Source organism: Meriones unguiculatus, chromosome 1 (assembly GCF_030254825.1).
Source record: "Meriones unguiculatus strain TT.TT164.6M chromosome 1, Bangor_MerUng_6.1, whole genome shotgun sequence".
Lineage (NCBI taxonomy): Eukaryota > Metazoa > Chordata > Mammalia > Rodentia > Muridae > Meriones > Meriones unguiculatus.
In genome coordinates this window covers 8,433,831-8,452,617 of record NC_083349.1, presented here as the reverse complement: position 1 = coordinate 8,452,617, position 18,787 = coordinate 8,433,831, and the positions used below count along the sequence as shown (strand labels likewise).

Here is an 18,787-nt window from a genome sequence, read left to right as displayed (position 1 = left end):
CCCCAGTACCACACAAATGGAGTGGGGGAAATGTCTATAGTCCTAGCACTTGGGAGGTGGAGGCAAGAGGATCAGAAATTCAAAGTCATCCTTGGGTGCATTTTGAGTTTGAGGCTGGCCTGGGGGTGTATGATACTGTGTCTCAGGAGAAAAGAAGAGGACGAAAAGGGGGAGCCTTACACAGGCCTGTAATCTCAACACTCTGGAGGCTAAGGCTGGAATCATTTCAAGTGTGAAGCCAGCCCTGGCCATCAACTCGACACACCTGGGAAAAGGGACCCTCTACTGAAGACTTGCCTCCATCAAATGACATGGGGGCATGTCTGTAGGGCATTTTCTTTATTACTAACTGATGTAGGAGGGACCAGTCCACTGTGGGCAGTACCATCCCTAGGCAGGTGGACTTAGACTGAATAAGAAAGCTAGCTGAATGTGAACCTGGGGATAAGCCAGTAAACAGCTTTCTTCATGGTTCACCGCCATGACTTTTCTCACTATCAGACCATTACCGGGAAGTGTAAACCAAATATACCTCCTCCCCCCCCCAATTGCTTTTGGTCATGATGTTTATTACAATAACAGAAAGCTATGTTCCCATAATGCTATTCATGGAACTTTTGATCATCCCCCATTTTGCAGGTGGGGTTACTGCATACGTCTTAGGTGTGACAATCCTGAGAAGAATTCCTGTGGCAACATCTGCTGGGTATCCTGGGGAGTATCTGAGACGTTATCTGCTGGAGGTTCACTGCAAACAGCCTTCCCATGCATAGGGTCACGTATGTGAGTGGTGACACTTACCACTGGTGATGCCATGCAAACGCAGGCAAAGGAAGAGCTGCATCCAGCTGTGTCCTGCATCCCGTTCCAGAAAGCAGGTATTCTTGGGAAAGCTTGGAAGAGAAGAATAGAAGGCCTTCAGAAAACTCCTCCCTGAAATGAGTGAGCTATCGAAAGCCAGGACCTAGAGACCAGTGGTTTCCCCAGCGAAGCTAGATGAAGCTAGACGGTTTCCCCAGCAAGCACATGGAAGCAGGGAGCCCTTAGATAATACAAAGAGATGAGTGGTTACACCCCCTCTACCTCTGAGCTGTGCACATACTTGGTGCCTAGAACATGTGAATTCGATGACTGACAGCAGCACAGCTGTTCACAGAGCATTTCCATCTACATTTTCTTTGTTCAGTTTCACAAATCTCTGGAACAGACAGGGTAACCTCTGTCGGCTCCATTTCACAGGAATCCGACTCCTTTACAGATGTTGCCCTTGAAGAAAGAATCAAATCAGGCCATTCAAAGCACTGCTAGTAGAAATAGGAAGAACCTAGAGCCAAGCATGGGTCCCTGGGTTCACCCCCAGTTCTGTGATGGCCTGTGTCAATCTTAAATGTTCATTAATCGCAACACAGGCTGAAGGTCAGGGATGGGTAGAGGTGGTCAGATTCCCAAGGAAAAAAATATGTTCATGAAGACACGTACCTATCAACCTTGAGACGATTTTTTTTTTATAAATGGTCATTTTTCATAAGGGGGAACAATGGGGAATAAATTTTAAAGCCTCTTTGGAAATATATTCAGGCACTTGAAGAGGTTCCTGCAAATATGCCAAAGCTTGCCTCTGCCTCTCGAGTGCTGGGATTAAAAGTGTGTGTCACAACCTCCCAGCAGCCTCTGGTTTTCTAAACTCTCAAAGGGCCTTTGGGGTGTGGCCCACATTCTGGAACTAATCAGCTCTTCCCCTGTGGCTTGGTGACATCCTCTCTCTGTCTATGCCACCTCCCAGGTCTAGCCAAGCACCTTTCTACCTGTCTTGATGGTGTGATATCTGTATGATATCATACAGCAGAAGCAGGCGGGTTGCCAAGTCTAGGGACCTCGTGCTTGGCTGTCCTGGTGGATTCCAGGTCTTGCGTGGCCTGTGTTCCCATCAGCTGTGCTCACAGACAGTTAAGAACTTACTTCTTAGGAGAAAATCGTCTCAAGTTCCTCAACCCTCTGAAGGTGTATTGGGGAAGGAGGGCTTTTCTAATCGCCCACTCAAACTCTCAAGAGAATGACACAGAGACACTAGATTTATTACTAAGCTTTAGGCTCAATAGCTGAGCAGATATGATATATTTATGCTAATCCTCTAAGCTAGTTAGGCTACTTCCCAGCCATACGCCCCAAGTTACTTGCCATATTGGTCCTGCTGGTCTGTTACTGTTCCATCAGGCTATGTACTTTCTCTACCTCTTCTTCCTTCTACTCCTCTGACTTCTCTCTCCCCTTCCTCCCTTGTGGTCCCTACCTGAGACGGGGAACGGAAGCTCTGCCTACCACTCTTCTGCCCAGCTACAGGCTGTCCAGCTTTTTCATTAACTGATCAGAGACAATTGAGGAGCAAAGTTTACACACTGATCAGTGTAGCTGACTGCAACCAGATTTCAGAGCCCAGAATTCAGTACAGAGAACCAGACCAACCCCCAACAAACCTCAGGGACTGACCCCTCTAGGGAAGACAGTTCCTGGAAACTGAAACAAAAACTGGTCATCTCTGGGTCATGCTTTCAAGGTATGCTCCCCTCAGGCCTCCTGAAAGGTGGTGCTGGAGGCAAATCTCCTTCTGAGGTCACAAACTGTAATTTTAAAGACCTTTCTGGCCACAGCTCTCTCACTTCTCCTTCCCATCATCTGCCGGAACCAGTTTCCCTTCCTGATGAGTAAGGGTGAGACTCATAGCTATACTGTCCCTGCATTTCAAATCTGAGCTACCAGGTACAGACCTGAGAATTCTGACATGTGTTATACCACGGGGGAGCCTGAAGATGTTATATATGGTTGTATTGGTTACTTTTTGTTTGCTTGTTTGTTTGTTTGTTGCCATGACAAAACGCCTTGCAGAAGCATCTTTTCGAGCAACATGTAATCCAATGTTAGACATCTTGTGGGATCAAAGAGGTAGGAAATGTGTTCTTCACTCCTAAATGGGGCAAACAACAGTTCCACAGTGCTTCAAAGGTGCCACAGCTGCTCACTCCCCCCTGCCAAGGGTGTCAGGGGGGTCCTTCTCCTCAACTCACATCTGAGACACAAGTGTGGTCTCCTCCATGCACCAAAGCCTTCGTGGAGTAAATGGCAGGTGTAGGGTGCAGACCGAGACCTCTACCAACCTGCCCCTTTGCCATGGCTTTCTCCACATTTCCCCTCCCTAAGCTCTAGCAAGAAGGGGATTTGTGTCTGCCCTGCTTGCCTCTTGTTTCCCACAGTGCTCCTGGCAGTCCTTGGCACTTGTCTTCATGTGTTGGGTGGACTGATCAGCACGATCAGGCTCCTGACAACCTTCCATCTCTCCATTCACCCACAATGCATCTGTGTAGTTGGATTGCCAGTGGTGCAGGTCCAGCTCCAGGGTGGGTCTTTGTGTGAACACCTCTGCATCATGTGGCTGGGTCTGCTGTCACCTTGCTCTTCTGCCAAGCCGAACCCTACCAGCCACACAGCAAGACCCAGTCTGATAGCTTTCTGACAGTGAAGGCTGCTCTTGACAATTGCCCAAAATGGGAAAACAAGCAACGTTCACTCACTTGTATTCTGTCTAATGATAGCCACAGCTGTCCTTTCAAAGGACCTCCTACATGTCAGCTCCTCATGTGCCTTCCATTTCTCTAGGACATTGTAGTGTCTTGTTGCCTCTCCAAATTCTGAAAGCCAAGAAGTTACTTGAAGAGGTAGAAAGGTGGCGAAGACTCAGACCCCTAATACCGGGGAACCTGAGAAGAAGGGAGATTCAGGGTCCAGAGAACTATGCTCTCTGTGGGACATTTTCTTGATTGGCAGTTAATGTAAGAGTACCCAGGGTACTGTGGGCAATGCCACCCCTGGGTAAGCTGTCGCGGGTGGTACAGGAAAGCAAGCTGATCGAGCTAGTGGGCAGCATTCTTCCAAAGCCTCTGCATGGCTTTCTTCCACGATGGGCTAATCTGTAAGCTAAAATCAGCTTTTCTCTTTCCAAGTTGCTTTTGGTCAATGTTTTAATCATAGCAACAGAAAGCAAACGGATGTAGCTGCTTTTCTGAACTCTTCAGTAAGAGGAATGGAATGGGAAACTTGTCCTCAGTGGTGGAAAGCACCAACTTTGTTTATATATGCTTTCCTATAAGGGGATGTTAAGATTAATTCTGGACAGCCCGTTTACTTTTCTAAAATAATCACGAAGAAGAAGCAACTGTAAGGTGCCAAGGTGTCTGTCTGTCTGTCTGTCTGACTGCTCATGTACATATGCATGTATGTGTGTGTAAATGCACATATGTATGCATGTGTGCATTCATGTATATGCTTACATGGCAGCACAGGCTCCCTTCCTACACTGATGTCTCAGCAATAAAAGCATATTTGACGATGCTCCAAAAACACCTGGCTGAACCAAGAAACCTCCTATCAGTGTACCAGGCATGTGATACACATTCAGTAAGAATTTGGAAAGTGAATAAAACATCTTATATAAGTCCATGAGAGAAAAAAATGGAATAGAATTAGCTCGGACATAAATATTTACTTTCGCTTCTAGCCTTCCTTAGGACAAGGCTGGAAAGGGTGAGGAGGGGGCTCTGTGTTTGTGCACGGTTGCCATTCTTAGCCTCCTTTTGGATGCCTAGCCAGCCAGACCGCTCCCACAGCTGTAGCTCCGCCTCCTCCATGGTAGGCTTGCAAACCCTTGCTCCCTACTATTCATGGAGCTTGTCTGACTGTTGCCACATTCTGACAGTCTCGCGTTGGAGGGCCCCATGATGTGTGGTTCCCAGTGGCTCCTCCACCTCCTCTCAACAAGATGCTCCAAGATGGCTCTCATTTAAAAGATTCCATCAGTGTGTGCACGGCCCCAGAAGAAGATGCTATCATCACTGCTTAGGTCGGGCCAGTGATATGACTTGAATACAGGTGACTAACATTCCCAAAGCAAACTGAAGGATCTAGGGTTTGGGGCAATGTTGGGTGGACGGAAGTATGAGATTTGGGGTCAAATGTGTGTCAGTATGCTGAGAAGGGTCTATGTGCACTACTCACTGGAAAGAAGGCCCATGGGCCAACTCCATGAAGCTCCTCCTTGTGGAGGGGTTCACGCTACAATTCCCTTCTAGCACATTCTCCTCACACCCCCAACCACAGCTCCAATGTGTCACACTACATGATAACTCACTTCCTATCTCCCTCCGCTAAGACGAGAGCTGCAGCCAAGTAGCAGTTTCTCCTGGTGGTGGTGAGGCATGACTCACTCGAAAGATCTGTCTCTGGGATGTTAAAAGAGGTGGGGGGGGGAGGTGGGCCAAGACATTTGGGTTCAAGCAAATTATATAGAAAGGAAACACAGCACATACAATTCTGCCACCAAAGAAAGCTTTTCCCAGATAACAAGACAAGAAAAAAAACAGACTGCGTAGTTAACACTGAGCACAGATGTTCAGGAATGGATGAGAGGTCTCAAAACAATACAGATGAAACTTGGTTCAGACAGGTCAGTTTGCTCATGAATTTGTGAAGGCATACTTACCTGCTAAGTTTCTATGGACAAAGAACATGCCTCATCATGCAAGAGGCCCCAAGTCATGTTCCTACAGAAACATGACCAGAGATGAAAGCCAGGTTGCCCGTGGCTGTCTAGCTAAGGCAGACTCTTTTCGGCCACGTGGGACAGTCTTTGGCTGTAGGGCCACCAGACTCACCTACCATCTTGGATGATATGGGTGTGATTTTACATTTAATATAGAAGTATTACTGTTTGCTCTTCAATGTTCCCCCGAGTGCATGTGTTAGACTTGGTCATGAAGGAGGAAGAAAACTTTAGTTTAGGACCTCATAGAAGGAAATGGGCCCCTAATATATGCTATAGGAAGACATATTAAGGCTCTAATCCTTTCTCTATTTTTGCTTTGTTCTGTGATACACACATCCCTGTGCTCACACATAAACCCATACACACACATATCCTCCCCCACACACCACACCACGTACACACACATATACGTCATTTGGCGGCATGCACACCCATACAATAAATGAGCGAGCAAGTCATTAACTAAAACAGCTTAAACCAAGGTCCATGCATTTTATCGATCAGCACCGAGGTTCGTTACCTGCTAAAAAATGATAGCATGGTCTCGTGGATCGGGATCGTCTCAGGCTTGCGGTTGAGCTGCAGGTAAACCCACATTAGCAAGGTTTTCAGGAGATGGAACTCAGTGAAGGTGAACAACCTGCTCAAAATGACAGACAGAAAAGAAGTGTGAGGACTAGGGGGAAAACCACCTGTAAGAAAAACGAAAAGGTGGAGGTGGGTCTGGGGAATGAGACAAAGCCAGCCTGGTCTGTAAGTGACCTCAGTGAGGTACTAAGTAACTTGTTCTCAGTTCTGAGGGAGAACTTGGAACCGAATGCTGGGCCCTGAGCTTTCAAACACCCGCCATGATTTTTACAGAAGGGATGTTCTTATCTAGTGAGCTCTCACTAGCGCTGTGTCCTCAAGTCATTATCGTTTTTATGTGTAATCCCATGGCATACGCCTATGAAATTGAAATCGATGCACCTTGCATTGATAGCTGTTGAAGTTGCTCCCTGCTTTATGCTTGTTTCACATTTCAATTAGTGTTCATTGTGGCTGTTTGCATTACTTTTGGCTTTAATACATTGCACACAGATATCTTTGTTTGTTTGTTTGTTTTTCAAGACAAGTTTTCTCTGTGTAGCCTCGGCTGTCCTGGACTCGCTTTGTAGACCAGGCTGGCTTGGAACTCACAGAGATCCGCCTGCCTCTGCTTCCCTGAGTATTGGGATTAAAGTTGTGTGCCACAATGTCTGGCTTAAATACACTTCTCTTAATAAGTTAGTTTTTTCACTCAGCCATTATCTTTTCTTGCGTGCTAAATTTTACAGCCAACATGTTTCTCTTGTTGGCCGCCCTGGACCTTGGCCTGGCTTGGGGCTGAAATGAATAACTTATCTCAGATCACACAGTTCTGGGCTCAATCCCAGGTCAAGAATCTCTGGGGTCTGACCATGATCGGTCAGCTGTGAAAGGGCAAGCCTAGCCGCTGTTCAGAACGGCAGTGGTGAGGACCAGAGGACAGGACTCATTGTTTAAGCTTCCAGCTGTTGATGTAACTGTCACAGAACGGCTTAAGATCACGCAAATCCATCATGGTTCTGAAGGGCAGAAGTACAAAATGGAGATCCTGGTGTGAATGGAATCAGTTAGGCCCTCCTGGAGGCTCCAGGGAGAATCTTTCCCTGCCTTTCTTGGCACCCAGAAAGTGCTGTCATTCCTTGGCTTTTGTCCCCTTCTCTGGCTGAGCCAGCAATGCGGCATCTTCTGATGTTCTTATTCCTCTCCTCGTGCATGGAAAAGCCCCTGCCTGTGATGCGCACAGCTGGCCTCCACACCCCAGGGTAGCCTCTCTTCCACCTGCCACCCGAATTCCCCTTTGTCATGTACTCTGACACAGTCACAGGTTCTAGAGATTGTGTGGGCCTCTTTGGGGCCGTAAGTGTATTGGCCACACACAGAAGAAGTGCTTAGGATGGTGCCTGGCATGTGACAGTGTGCTCAGCAGAAGCAGGTTTTACTCAAAGTGACAGGATGGCTCCTGGCTACAGAGCCCAAGCTGTGGCCACGGCAGCAAGAGGCATCTCCCCAAGATCCCACTGTGGGGGCTGGAGAGATGGCTCAGCAGTCAAGTGTTCTTCCAGAGGTTCTGAGTTCAATTCCCAGCAACCACATCGTGGCTCACAACCATCTATAATGGGATCTGGTGCCCTCTCCATTGTGCAGGGAATACATGCATCCAGAATACTGTATATATAATAAATAAATAAATCTTAAAAAAAAAAAAAAAAGAAGCCACTATGCCACACGGTATGGTGACAGGTGCTTTTAATGCCAGCACTGGGAAGGCAGAGGTAGATGGATCTCCGGTGACTCTGAGGCCAGCCTGCTCTACACAGTAAGTTCCAGGACAGCTAGTGAGACAGTGTCTCACTACGCCCAAGGCCACCTGAACCCTCTCTAAGGCCTCTGCAACAGCCTCTGCTGGCTCAACTCTCAAAGGAACTGTTTCAGCACACCTTAAGCCTACTGGTATTTCTGGGCACAGCACCTGGTTATGAAATATGTCATAGCCTTTTCATTCCCCACCCCAGGGGTCACTGTAGGTGAAAGCCAAGCTAAATCATGTCTCTAACAAGCAATGCAAGCACAACCCTCCCACCTCTTATGCTATTTATGGACACGGGATAATTGCTTCGTTCCTTTCATTTGTGTCCAGGCCACCTACAGATAAACCGTCTTGAGTCTGGCCAGATAGAACCAAGTTGGTCACCATCTGGGCCACAAAGAGGCAGATTCCTTGTTCTCACAGAAGAGTGCCTCTTAGCCTTCCTAGTGCTGTGACTCTTTAATACGGGTCCTCATGTTGAGGTGACCCCGACTATGAATTTTTTTATCTTATTTTTGTTCTTACTACTTCCTAACTGTAATTTTGCTACCCTTACAAATCGTAATGTAAATGTCCATATGCAACCCTTACGAAAAGGGTCTCGACCCCCAGGTTAAGAACCGCTGCCTTAGAGACTTTCGTCAACTGGATGGGGGAAGAATCTGTGATGTGATTTATTTTTTGTGTGTGGCTCTTTAAAGGATTCCCAGTGGCTAGCCAATTAGCCCTTTGGGGATTCTTAGCCGTTGGAACTGCTTACTCAATGACCTTCAATGTTGTTTGCCTCTTGGATTTCTGGGAACAGGAGAGGATAGAAAAAGCCAGCAGAGGCTAAGAGAGGTTGAGTAGGATTGGAGTAGGGTCAAGGTAGCAGTGGGGTAGAGCTAGAGAGTAGGGGCAGAAAAGAAGATTGAGTAGGGATTGAAAGAGAAAGGAGACTGAGTGGGATCCACCAAAGAGAAGGCAGTTTGAGCCAGAGAAGTTATTGTTAGCAGACAGTTAGGGGAAAAAACCCCACAAAGCAACATAAAAAGACAAAAAGCTACAACGTGGCTTCGAGAGCAGCTGCCACCCTTGCAGCCCTCAAGCCTGGAAAGTTTCTTGAGACCTTACCAAGGAGTCAGAAGTAACAAAAGAGATGGTCATGGTCCTGTCACTACAGTCTTGGCTCTTACAAAGGTATTTGCTGAAGTTTAGGCCTCTGGTTAAGACAGTATCAGTCTCGGAAAGCATTGCCAGGCACATCTGGCCTGTGGCTTGTATGCTGCGTGGACTCAGGAGAGTGACGGATGCAGCCCAATATACAATCTTATATGTACCGAAAGCATTGTGGATTTTTTTTTCCTTGGTCAGTTCATTGCACAGTCCTTGAACTTGGACATTATAGATGACAATGCTTATGTGTCAAAAGGTTAGACATGGCTGGTTTAGCCCCCACAGGAAGGAACCAGGAGGAGAACATTCACACACACTTAATTAATCCACAAGCTTTGGACTCAGTCTCCCACCCTGCACTGTGGGTATTTCCTGGCATTCTCTTGCAGCCACCACAATGTAGCTTAACTGACACTTGTTCTTTGGGAGAAAATCCTTGTCTTGTGTAAGACCCTGTCTTCTTACTTTTCAAGAAAAATGCTGTGCATAATCGATAAACCTCTTTTCTGAACACTGACCATGGGGAAAGCCACACCCACACGAACAGGCCGTGAACAAGGACATCCATTGCTATGCTGTTTGTCATAGCAAAACACTAAATAAAATAAAAGGCCTTTAGATGAGGAGTGAAAGGAGACAGTTGTGGATTTGCTCCGCAGAGCCCCTCGCAGGACTCAGAACTAGAAAATCTGGTGATACACATCAGCACGTCCTGGGAGGGAGCACAGGGCTCTGACACAGTGAGTTGGTTGTGGTACCTTCCTACCACCGTAAGGATGCTGATTTGCAAGACAATGTAATGCATTATTTGTGGCTGTATAAGTACGCAGAGGGAGTCCACTCACGTGACAAGGGTGCCTACAAGCTGCTACTAGCCAGTCCCTTGTTTTTAGGAATGAAATAGCACTGGAGAAGAGAAGTGAATAGCTTTGTTAGTAATATTTTCTATTCTTTTATTGTTGTTTGTTTCGTTATGTTTGAGACAGAGTCTCACTCTGTAGTCTTGGCTGGCCTGGAGCTTACTGTATAGACAAGGCTAGCTTCAAACTCACAGAGATCCACCTGCGTCTGCCTCCTGAGTGCTGCGTGCGTGTGTGTGTGTGTGTGTGTGTGTGTGTGTGTATCACCACTCCTGGACTAATATTCTCTAATATTTTCTCAATTCACAGACCTCTGCCTCCCAAGTGCTGCAATTAAAGGCATGTACCCCACCACCATCTGCCAATGTATTTATTAATTCATGGCAAAAACCTTTTGTTCATTTAGAGCAGTAAGTGCACTGCGTTCTGTATAAAAACTTTTATAGTAAAATCAGCCAGAGAAATGGCTGGGCAGGTAAAAGTGCTTGTTACTAGGCCTGACAGCCTGAGCTCAATCCTTTGGGACCCATGGTGGAAGAAGAAAGCTGATTCTCATAGGTTGTCTTATGACTTCCACACATTTGCCAGGACATGCACATGGGTGCGCACACACACTTGATATACACACATACACACACACACACATATAAATGTTATATGTATAACAAGTTTTTAATGATTGTAGTGCAAAACAGTAAGATCAGTGTCCTTATTGATCTTGGCCATCAGTAAGGAAACAGGCCTCCCGGCTCAGAAGGCTTTCCAACCTAGGTTCAAATCCAGCTGGCCTGCTGCACGGGAGAGGGGAAACTCGGCTCTGATTGATCATTTCCTGTGATCTCACGGGTGGTAACCTGAGGTGATGGGACTAGCACACTGAGTTTCTGTGGGGATGAGCCCTCTGGATAACCCGTTCAGAGTGTTCTGTGTTTGACAAGTGCTCAGTAATTGGTAGGTATTGTTCTTGTTTGCCAGAGGACCAGCTTCAGAAATTCCAACTAAAACAGCTCAGCATTGTCGTCAGAGCTTGGGACAGGAGTGACAAGGATGACAGAGGTATTTTTTTTTTCATTTACTCTAAAAAATGTTACGTGTGTGTGTGTGTGTGTGTGCGTGTGTGTGTGTGCGTGTGTGTGTGTGCATTCCATGGTGTATGTGAGTGCAAGTGCACATGTGTTCTGACCTCTATGTCAAGGTCAGAGAACCATTTGGGGACATAGCTCTCACCTTCCAGCTTGTTGAGGTGATATCTCCCTTGTTCCTGCTGTGCTGTGTACCCCAGGCTAGCCAGCCCTTGAGGTTTTAGGCTTCCATTACCCGTCTCTTAGTAGGAGTGCTGGGATTACAGCTATCACATTGAGCTTTTTATTTGGATTCTGGGGAGTAGGGTGAGGGTCATCAGACTTACATGGCAAACACACTTTACCTACGCTATCTCACTTGTGTCTCTTTGTTTAGGGAATTTCTGAGATTCTGAGCTCCCCTGGCTCCCAAATAGGAAGCAGGGGATCTTGGAGACAGAGGGACTGGGCCCCCTGTTGTAAGGTACACTTTTGTGTAGATGGGAACAGGATAGGGCTTGGGGCTTGGCTTCCAGGAACACAGAACTTGGAATGAGGCTTTTATAAATTGGACTTACGAGAACAGGGTCACCTACTGGTGACCGCTACAAGGAAAAATGAACCGAGAACCACATTCTAGGCAAACAAATTAAGCCCAGAGGCCCAGGAGGTCAGGAAAACAGTGTATATTTGCATAGAGTTTACTCTAGACTGTTTGAAAAATGGAAAGTAAGCCCTCTACCCCATCCCCCACCCCGCAAAAAAAGAGGTCAAGCTCAAGGGACGTCCAAAGAGAAACGCTGGACAGCCCAGGCATAGAGGTTTATGCTGAGAAAAGGCTATTTGCCCTGTCTTCCTTACAGGCTTGGGTCAAGTGACAGTGGGTGCCGGGCAGGTCAGCTGAGTGGTCCCCAGAAACGGTCCATCCCTGGCCCCCAAGGTTGGCCATTTCCATGTTTCCTGCTCTGGGCTCACACAGCCTCTCAGGACATGTATCCCAGACCTGACTGACCTCTTCTGAGGGGGCCTCACTTTCATGATGAATAGGGGAAAGCACCATGTTAAAGGCCCAGTAGCCAGCAGAGGCCCTACCTGTCCTCCTCAGCTCTCTGATCTAAGAGGGAGTGACTACTGTAGAGTCGGGCATGGAAAGGGACAGCACCTGGCAAAGGCGCTCGGTTACTGGAGCAGGTGTTCCCTCTTGATTATATGTGGAAAGTGGGGTCAATCCTTCTCATCAAACGCCCTGACAGAAGGCCCTTTAGCCTGGTTCCATTTCATTCTGGCATGTGTACATAGGTACATGTATATGCTTGGGTATGCAGAGGCCAGAAGTTGACATTCAGTTGACCTCAATCATGCTCTACCTCATTTTCTGAGAGGTCCTCTCAGTGGCCTGCTGCTCACTGATGGAACTAGGCTGAAAGACCAGGGAGCTTCTGGGATCCATCTTGACTCCACCTTCCCAGCATGGGATTGCAGAGGGGACCCAGTTTCCACCTTCTGTCTGCCAGGCTGGTGAGTCTAGACATTTGCCACGTAATGCTCTGGAACTATTTTCCTGCCTGGTGAGCATGTTGTCTGGCCTGGGCCATCACCAATGTTCTGGCTGTGGTCAGATGTTTTTCTCCTCTTTTTCAGTGTGGGACAGCTCAGCCTTTCCGAGGAAAGGGATGGATGGCGTTATGTAATGTCTAAGGACGCCATGTTTACATAGTCTTCAATTTCCTGACCTTTCCTCTGTCGGAGGGTGGAGTGGAGGGTGGTGGGTACAAGAGTGAGAAAAACAGGGAACCAGAGCATGAGTGACTGGGGCCTACCAGTGCCCTGCTGCTCTGGAGCTGGCTTCTGGGGTCTTCCTAGGTAATGGTTTCCTTCAACACCAGGCCCCTGCCTTGCTGCCTTCCTGCCTCTGTTAATGTGAAGGAATTGGATGTCATTTGGTGAATCTAAGTTACCAGTTTCCTTCAAGATCTCTCTTTCTCACCAAAGGAAGGCATCAGGCATCCTCTTCTATCATCACTGTATGCCTTAGTCCTCTTTGTGGTAGAGTCTCTCCCTGAACCCAAAGCCCACATCTCTCTTCTAGTCTGGCGGTCAGCAAGCTCTAGCAACCCCGTCACTACCTCCTTCCCAGGACGGGGGTATGGGCATGAGACCATGCTCAGTTTGTTATAAGATCTGAGCTCAGGCCCTCACGGTTGTACAGAAAGCACTCTTAAGCATGGTGCCATCCCAGTAGCACCTCTATACAGAGTTTCTAAAAGCAGGGCACCTTCTACCACATAAACATGACAAACATTGGTCTCTTTTAATCTTGTTACTAATGTTTCTTTAAAGTAGAATATGATTTCCACCTTTGAAATTCACCCATTGGGAACATGTCTCTAGAAAATGTCTGTGGGCACCAAGAGCCATCTAAAATGAGTCCCAAAGAGACTAAATATTCAAGTTGCCTTTCTGTTACCATGACATAACACTTTGACCAAAAGCAACTCAGGTAAGGAAAGGGTTTATTTCAGTTGACATTTCCAGGTCACAGTCCATCAATGAGGCAAGAGAGGGCAGGAACTCAAGCAGAAACCATGGAGGAACACAACTTTTGCTCTCTCTTGCTCTCTCTCTTGCTCTCTCTGTCTCTGTCTGTCTGTCTGTCTCTCTCCATCTGTGGTTCATGCTCAGCTAGCTTTCTTATACAGCCCAGGCCCATTTTCCTAAGGATGGTACCACAGGGGCCCTGCATTCCCACATCAATTATCAATCAAGACATTTCTCACAGCCATGGCCAAAGGCCAGTCTGACCCGAGCAGATCGTCAGTTGAAGTTCCCTGTTCCTAGGTGACTCTAGGTTGTTAAGTTGACAAAAAAAAAAAAAAAAAAAAATTGAACCAGTACAACTCTGACAACCAAATAACATGTAGTCCTAAACTAAACCTTGATTTAGAAGGAGAAAAAAATTAATATTGCTGGGGACAGAACTGGGTCAGTGATATCCAAGTGTCATGCCGCAGCAAACATCCTGAAGTCGGTAACTGCCTTGTCATTATGTTTTTAAAAAGTTCTCTGTCTTAGGAAACCATCACTGATGGCATTTGGGGCGAAGGAACATTTTATTTGTACATAGTTTACTCCAGTTCAGAGAAGTGTGTGTGTGTGTGTGTGTGTGTGTGTGTGTGTGTGTGTGTGTGTAAAATCACACACATGCAAATAATGAGGCAAACAAGGCAGGGACAGAATGCTAAGGTGAGTGACTCAGGGCAAAGGGTGTACCTGGGAGAGACAGTGTCGGTTAATTTTTTCTGCTCTGGATGCTATAAAACCCATCTATATTTAGTAGAAAGCAAAGTTCAAATCTTGATCTTTTCCTCAAAGGGTGGTAAGTATAGTGTAGTCTTTCTCAGTGCGGGTGCTGGGCAGCCATATTGGCAGCTGAGAGATCATAACAGTGATGGACACCCTGTGGTGGACACCCTGTGGTGGACACCCTGTGGTGGCTATGAAGTCAGGGAAATCCGAGGCATCCCCTGCATTTTCAACTTGGGCTGTGTGCTCAGCTTATAAATAGAATCAGAGGTAAATCCCTGCAAATTGAGGGGCCAAAGCTCTTTGCACTACTCTTGTTTCCCCCATAGTTTGAAATCTTCAAATAAAATATTTTAAGAAGAGAAATTAAAGATGAACAGTCCTTTCCTCTTGGCAATTTCACTTCTAGAAGTGTAATGTAAGGAAAAAAAATCTGAGATGAAGAAAAATATGCACGAAGGCCAGTTACTGACTCGAATGTTGGTAAAACATTAGAAATCAGCGAGGAGCCATGGCTCCATGAACAGCTGGAGAAAGGAGAATGCAAAGCTTGGCAGGACAGGACAGGAGTTTCAGGCACGAGAAAGCATGCAGTGGCCACGGCAGAGAGTCCAAGAGCTGTCCTTGTGGGGCTGTGTCAGACCACGAGATGGGTCAGCCAGACTGTGCTTGTAGGAGTCAAATCCAGAAGCAAGAGTCACATTAGCGGTATCTGATTAGCCGCCTTTGGGGCTGCAGGCTGTGAGAAATGATGGTGCCTTGGCCTTGGATGGAGCTGGCACCATCGAGTACTCAGTTTGGAAACAGAATTGGCCTTGTGGTCAAGACGAGGTCAAAGTAGTGTCCAGAGGACTCCCTGTGTTTTAATGTGTTCTGAGGACATTGTGCCGGGAGAAGACTGGGCAGCGAAAGCAGGGGCCCCTGAAAGTTGGGGCATTTAGCTTTGACAGAGAGGCCAAGTAGGCAGCTGGGCACCCAGGTTTAAAAATATTCCGCAAAGGAGTCAGGACTAGGGATGAAATCTTGTTTGGGGTGAGAGGTTTTTTCTTTTCTTTTTCTGCCTTTCCCTGTTTTCCAAATTTCCCATAATTAATACGAAAGAACATTGTCAGGATTTAAAAAGAGAGGGAGGGAGAGAAGCAACAGTCTTTTGCTTCTCTGACCTAGGCAGGTGAGGAGACAGCTGACACCAGCAGGTCCTTACCTAGAAGGAGCATGAAGGCTTTCTCTCTTCCTGACCTTACATACAGTAAGTACCCTGAGTTTCAGCTCCCATCCAAGGCCAGGCTGTCTGGGAGAGCAGAGAGTTGGGAACTAAAATAGCAAGCTCACAGGGGGATGGGTATGGCCACTGTTGGCTTGTCTCCTCTCCCCAACAACCCTTCCTGCCCCCCACACCCACCCTTGGGGGCAGCACACCCGCTCTGACCTGGGCGACTTCAGCACCTTGTGCAGCAGATGCTGAGGGATGTGGCGGAGGTGGATCTGTGTCCCCACTAGAGGGACCAAGTTCATGGCCAGCCACTTCTCGCAGGCTGAGGTGAGCTGCTCTTCCTTGTACTGAGGAGGCAAATAGCAGGTATGGGATGAAGCATGCCCGGCTCTCAGCCCCCCTCTGCTGGCGTGCTGTGTCACTGCATGCAGATGTGCGCATAGGTGTGTGTGTGTGTGTGTGTGTGTGTGTGTGTGTGTGTGTAGGGAGGTGGAGAGTAGGGAAGGCTGGGGTGGTAGAAGGTATTCACAACCATTAGAGTATTGAACTCCACTGACTTAAACCACTCCTATGACGTCGGCTCCCAGCTATCCCTGTGTCACCAAGGTTCCAAGGTGCCTTCTCTTTCTGAGGTCACATACAGCAGCCGGTCCAGCTACTGTCCAGGCCGCTTGAGTAGAGAGAGGCCTGTGTGCTGAAGGCCCCTGGGCTGCTTTCAGTGATCACTGCAAGTCTGGGGTAGGGAGGATAACCCATGCAGAGCTCAGACGCTGCTTCAGCGTACATTTTAGAAGCAAGAATTAAAAGACTGGGATTGCAGGGAGGTGAGGAACACAAAGTCCTACTCTAGCTAATAAGCTATTGTGGCACTGACAGCTGCTGGGAAAGAGACGCTTTTTTGTTGTTTTGTTTTGTTTTTCCAGACAGGGTTTCTCTGTATAGCCTTGGTTGTCCTGGACTCACTTTGTAGACCAGGCTGGCCTTGAACTCACAGAGATCCGTCTGCCTCCCTGAGTTCTGGAATTACAGGCGTACACCACTGTGCCTGGCCAGAGAGAGACTTTTTAAGTGTGTGGCCCTCGGTGGGTCAACCACACTCCAGTGGAAAGCCACACATCCTAGAGTATAAGGAAAACGCAAACTGTACTCAGTGGGTTTTAAGCAAACTAACAAAGAGATGGTTAGGGAAAAGGAAAGGAGTTGGGAGGAGTTGGGGGGGCAGAGTGAATATGATTAAAATGCAAAATTCTCAAAAAGTTAATAAAAATGAGGGAGGGGGGTGTGAAAAAGGCTCCTGGAATCAGGGATCTTGAGAGGGTCTTCGTAGACCTTGCATGTCCTTGGGATTTGGGTTTTTTCCCAGGTGAAAGACTTGCTGAGAAACGGCAACCAGAATGTAAGGACGTCACCAAGAGTGACTTTCTAGTGCTGTGAAATGACTATGAGAACCATGTGATTCTTGACAGACACTGAGGTGTTCTTAGGTACAGTGTTGTGACATACTGGCTTTGTGTGAACTGTCACCCTGAAACATCTCTCTCTCAAAGTGTTCCACCAGTCATAGTGAGCAGTAGCTGGGAAGGGGGCTGGAATCAGGAGGTGAGGCTTGGGACTTAGCACTGGCTCTCAGCAGCTAGAGCAGTTTGCGTCTCTCCTCATGTCCCCTGGCCTCTGATAACGAGAGCCGCATCACATTAGTTTCCAACCCAGACAGACTGAGTGGGGCCAGGTGGCAAGAGCTCATGGTCCCATCTATGCTCTAGAAGGCATCGGTGAGAAAAGTCATGTTAGTAACCACTCTCAAATCCCAAGATGAAGGCTGTTAAAAGCTGTTTTCCTGTTCATGTATCTGTACTCTGGAGTTGGTGCTTTGAGTAGATGTTTTGGAGTTAGGCCTGGTGAATGGCACTCAGGGTCTGGGTCTCTCGAAGCCCTGGCACCCCGGGTCCTGCAACCCCACCCAGCCATTCTCACCTTGCAGCCGGCCAAGTAGAAGTTCTTGATTGTGTTTGGTGAGAGTCTGGTCAACATTAGGTCGACACACCTGTGGAGAGAAAGCCGCTGATGCTGACAGTCCCACTTGCTGCCGGAGAAGGTGGTGGTGGCAGCGGCAGGGTAGGGGTGGGGCAGAGACTTTATTCAACTCTAGGATGGCAGCAGAGACCTGTTACTGGGAAGGGAGCCCTTATTTTGGGAATTTGAACAGAAGCAGCAGGCCTGTTATAAGAGCTCTGGGCTGAGGGAAGGAGGTGAGGCCAGGGGGAGCCCAGCCTTCTCAGCAGGAAGCAGCACCAGGGCCTGGAGCCAGAGAAGCTAATGACTCAGGCTTTGCCAAGATGGCCTCTGGATGCCCTCCTGCCCAAGGCATTTTTTTCTGCCCCACTACTGGGTGGCTTCAAATGCTGTTTCTTTCTGTCCACAAATGGATTCCAACAGTAGTGTCCTGATGAATATCTGAGTCCTTTCTCATAACTAGGCCTAGTTCCCATTGACCAATTTCTCATCAAAATTGTATTTGCTGATCACATGCAGTGTGTTCAGCTCTGGCCCAGGACTCTAGTATACACAGAGCAAAGCTAACGGCCAATGGGAAGACACACACTGCTTTGTTTGTTTGTTTGTTTGTTTGTTTGTTTGAGAAAGGGTTTCTCTGTAGAGCCTTGGCTGTCCTGGACTCACTCTGTAGAGCAGGCTACCCTCGAATCCACAGAGATCCACCTCTGCCTCTGCCTCCCTGAGTGCTGGGATTACAGGTGTGTGCCACCACATCTGGCTCCCTCACTGCTGAGTACACACTGGAACAGATCAACATGCTGTCACAATTGGTTAGGGGTTAGGAGAGACATGTCCAAACTTCAGAGCAACACATTTGTAGATGACATTGTGTCTCAATGTCAAAAGGTCAGACGCCCTTAAACTAAAAAAGAAAAAGAAAACTAAAGCATAATGTATCATGGGGATGCAGAAAAGGGGATCTAATTGTGTTTAATCTGAGAAGCAAACCGAAACCGAAAGAGTGGAATTTAGAACCTGAAACATCAAGTCAAAGAAGTGGCTGGGGCAGGGGTGGAGAGGCCAGTGTCCCGAGAGAAGAAGCACGTGGGAAGGCGTGCGACATGTGCAGATTGTGCAAGGGTGACAGAGTTGCTATGCGGAGAGAGGGTGGGGGCGAAACCAAAGTGAGCTGGGGAAGGGTGATGTAAAAGGTGGCGCCCCGGAAAGTTCTTA

At 47.6% G+C, this 18,787-nt stretch overlaps 1 protein-coding gene across 1 annotated transcript in view; it reads right to left on the bottom strand.

Moving 5' to 3' along the window:
- Btbd16 (BTB domain containing 16) overlaps positions 1-18,787 on the bottom strand; it is a 43,666-nt gene that overhangs the window by 8,227 nt on the left and 16,652 nt on the right. The window contains exons 7-10 of the mRNA XM_021653195.2: positions 17,534-17,603; positions 15,776-15,906; positions 6,114-6,233; positions 798-893 (exon numbers count right to left, since the gene is read on the bottom strand). Of these exons, the coding sequence (XP_021508870.1) occupies positions 798-893; positions 6,114-6,233; positions 15,776-15,906; positions 17,534-17,603 (417 nt within the window). The remainder of the gene's footprint in view (positions 1-797; positions 894-6,113; positions 6,234-15,775; positions 15,907-17,533; positions 17,604-18,787) is intronic.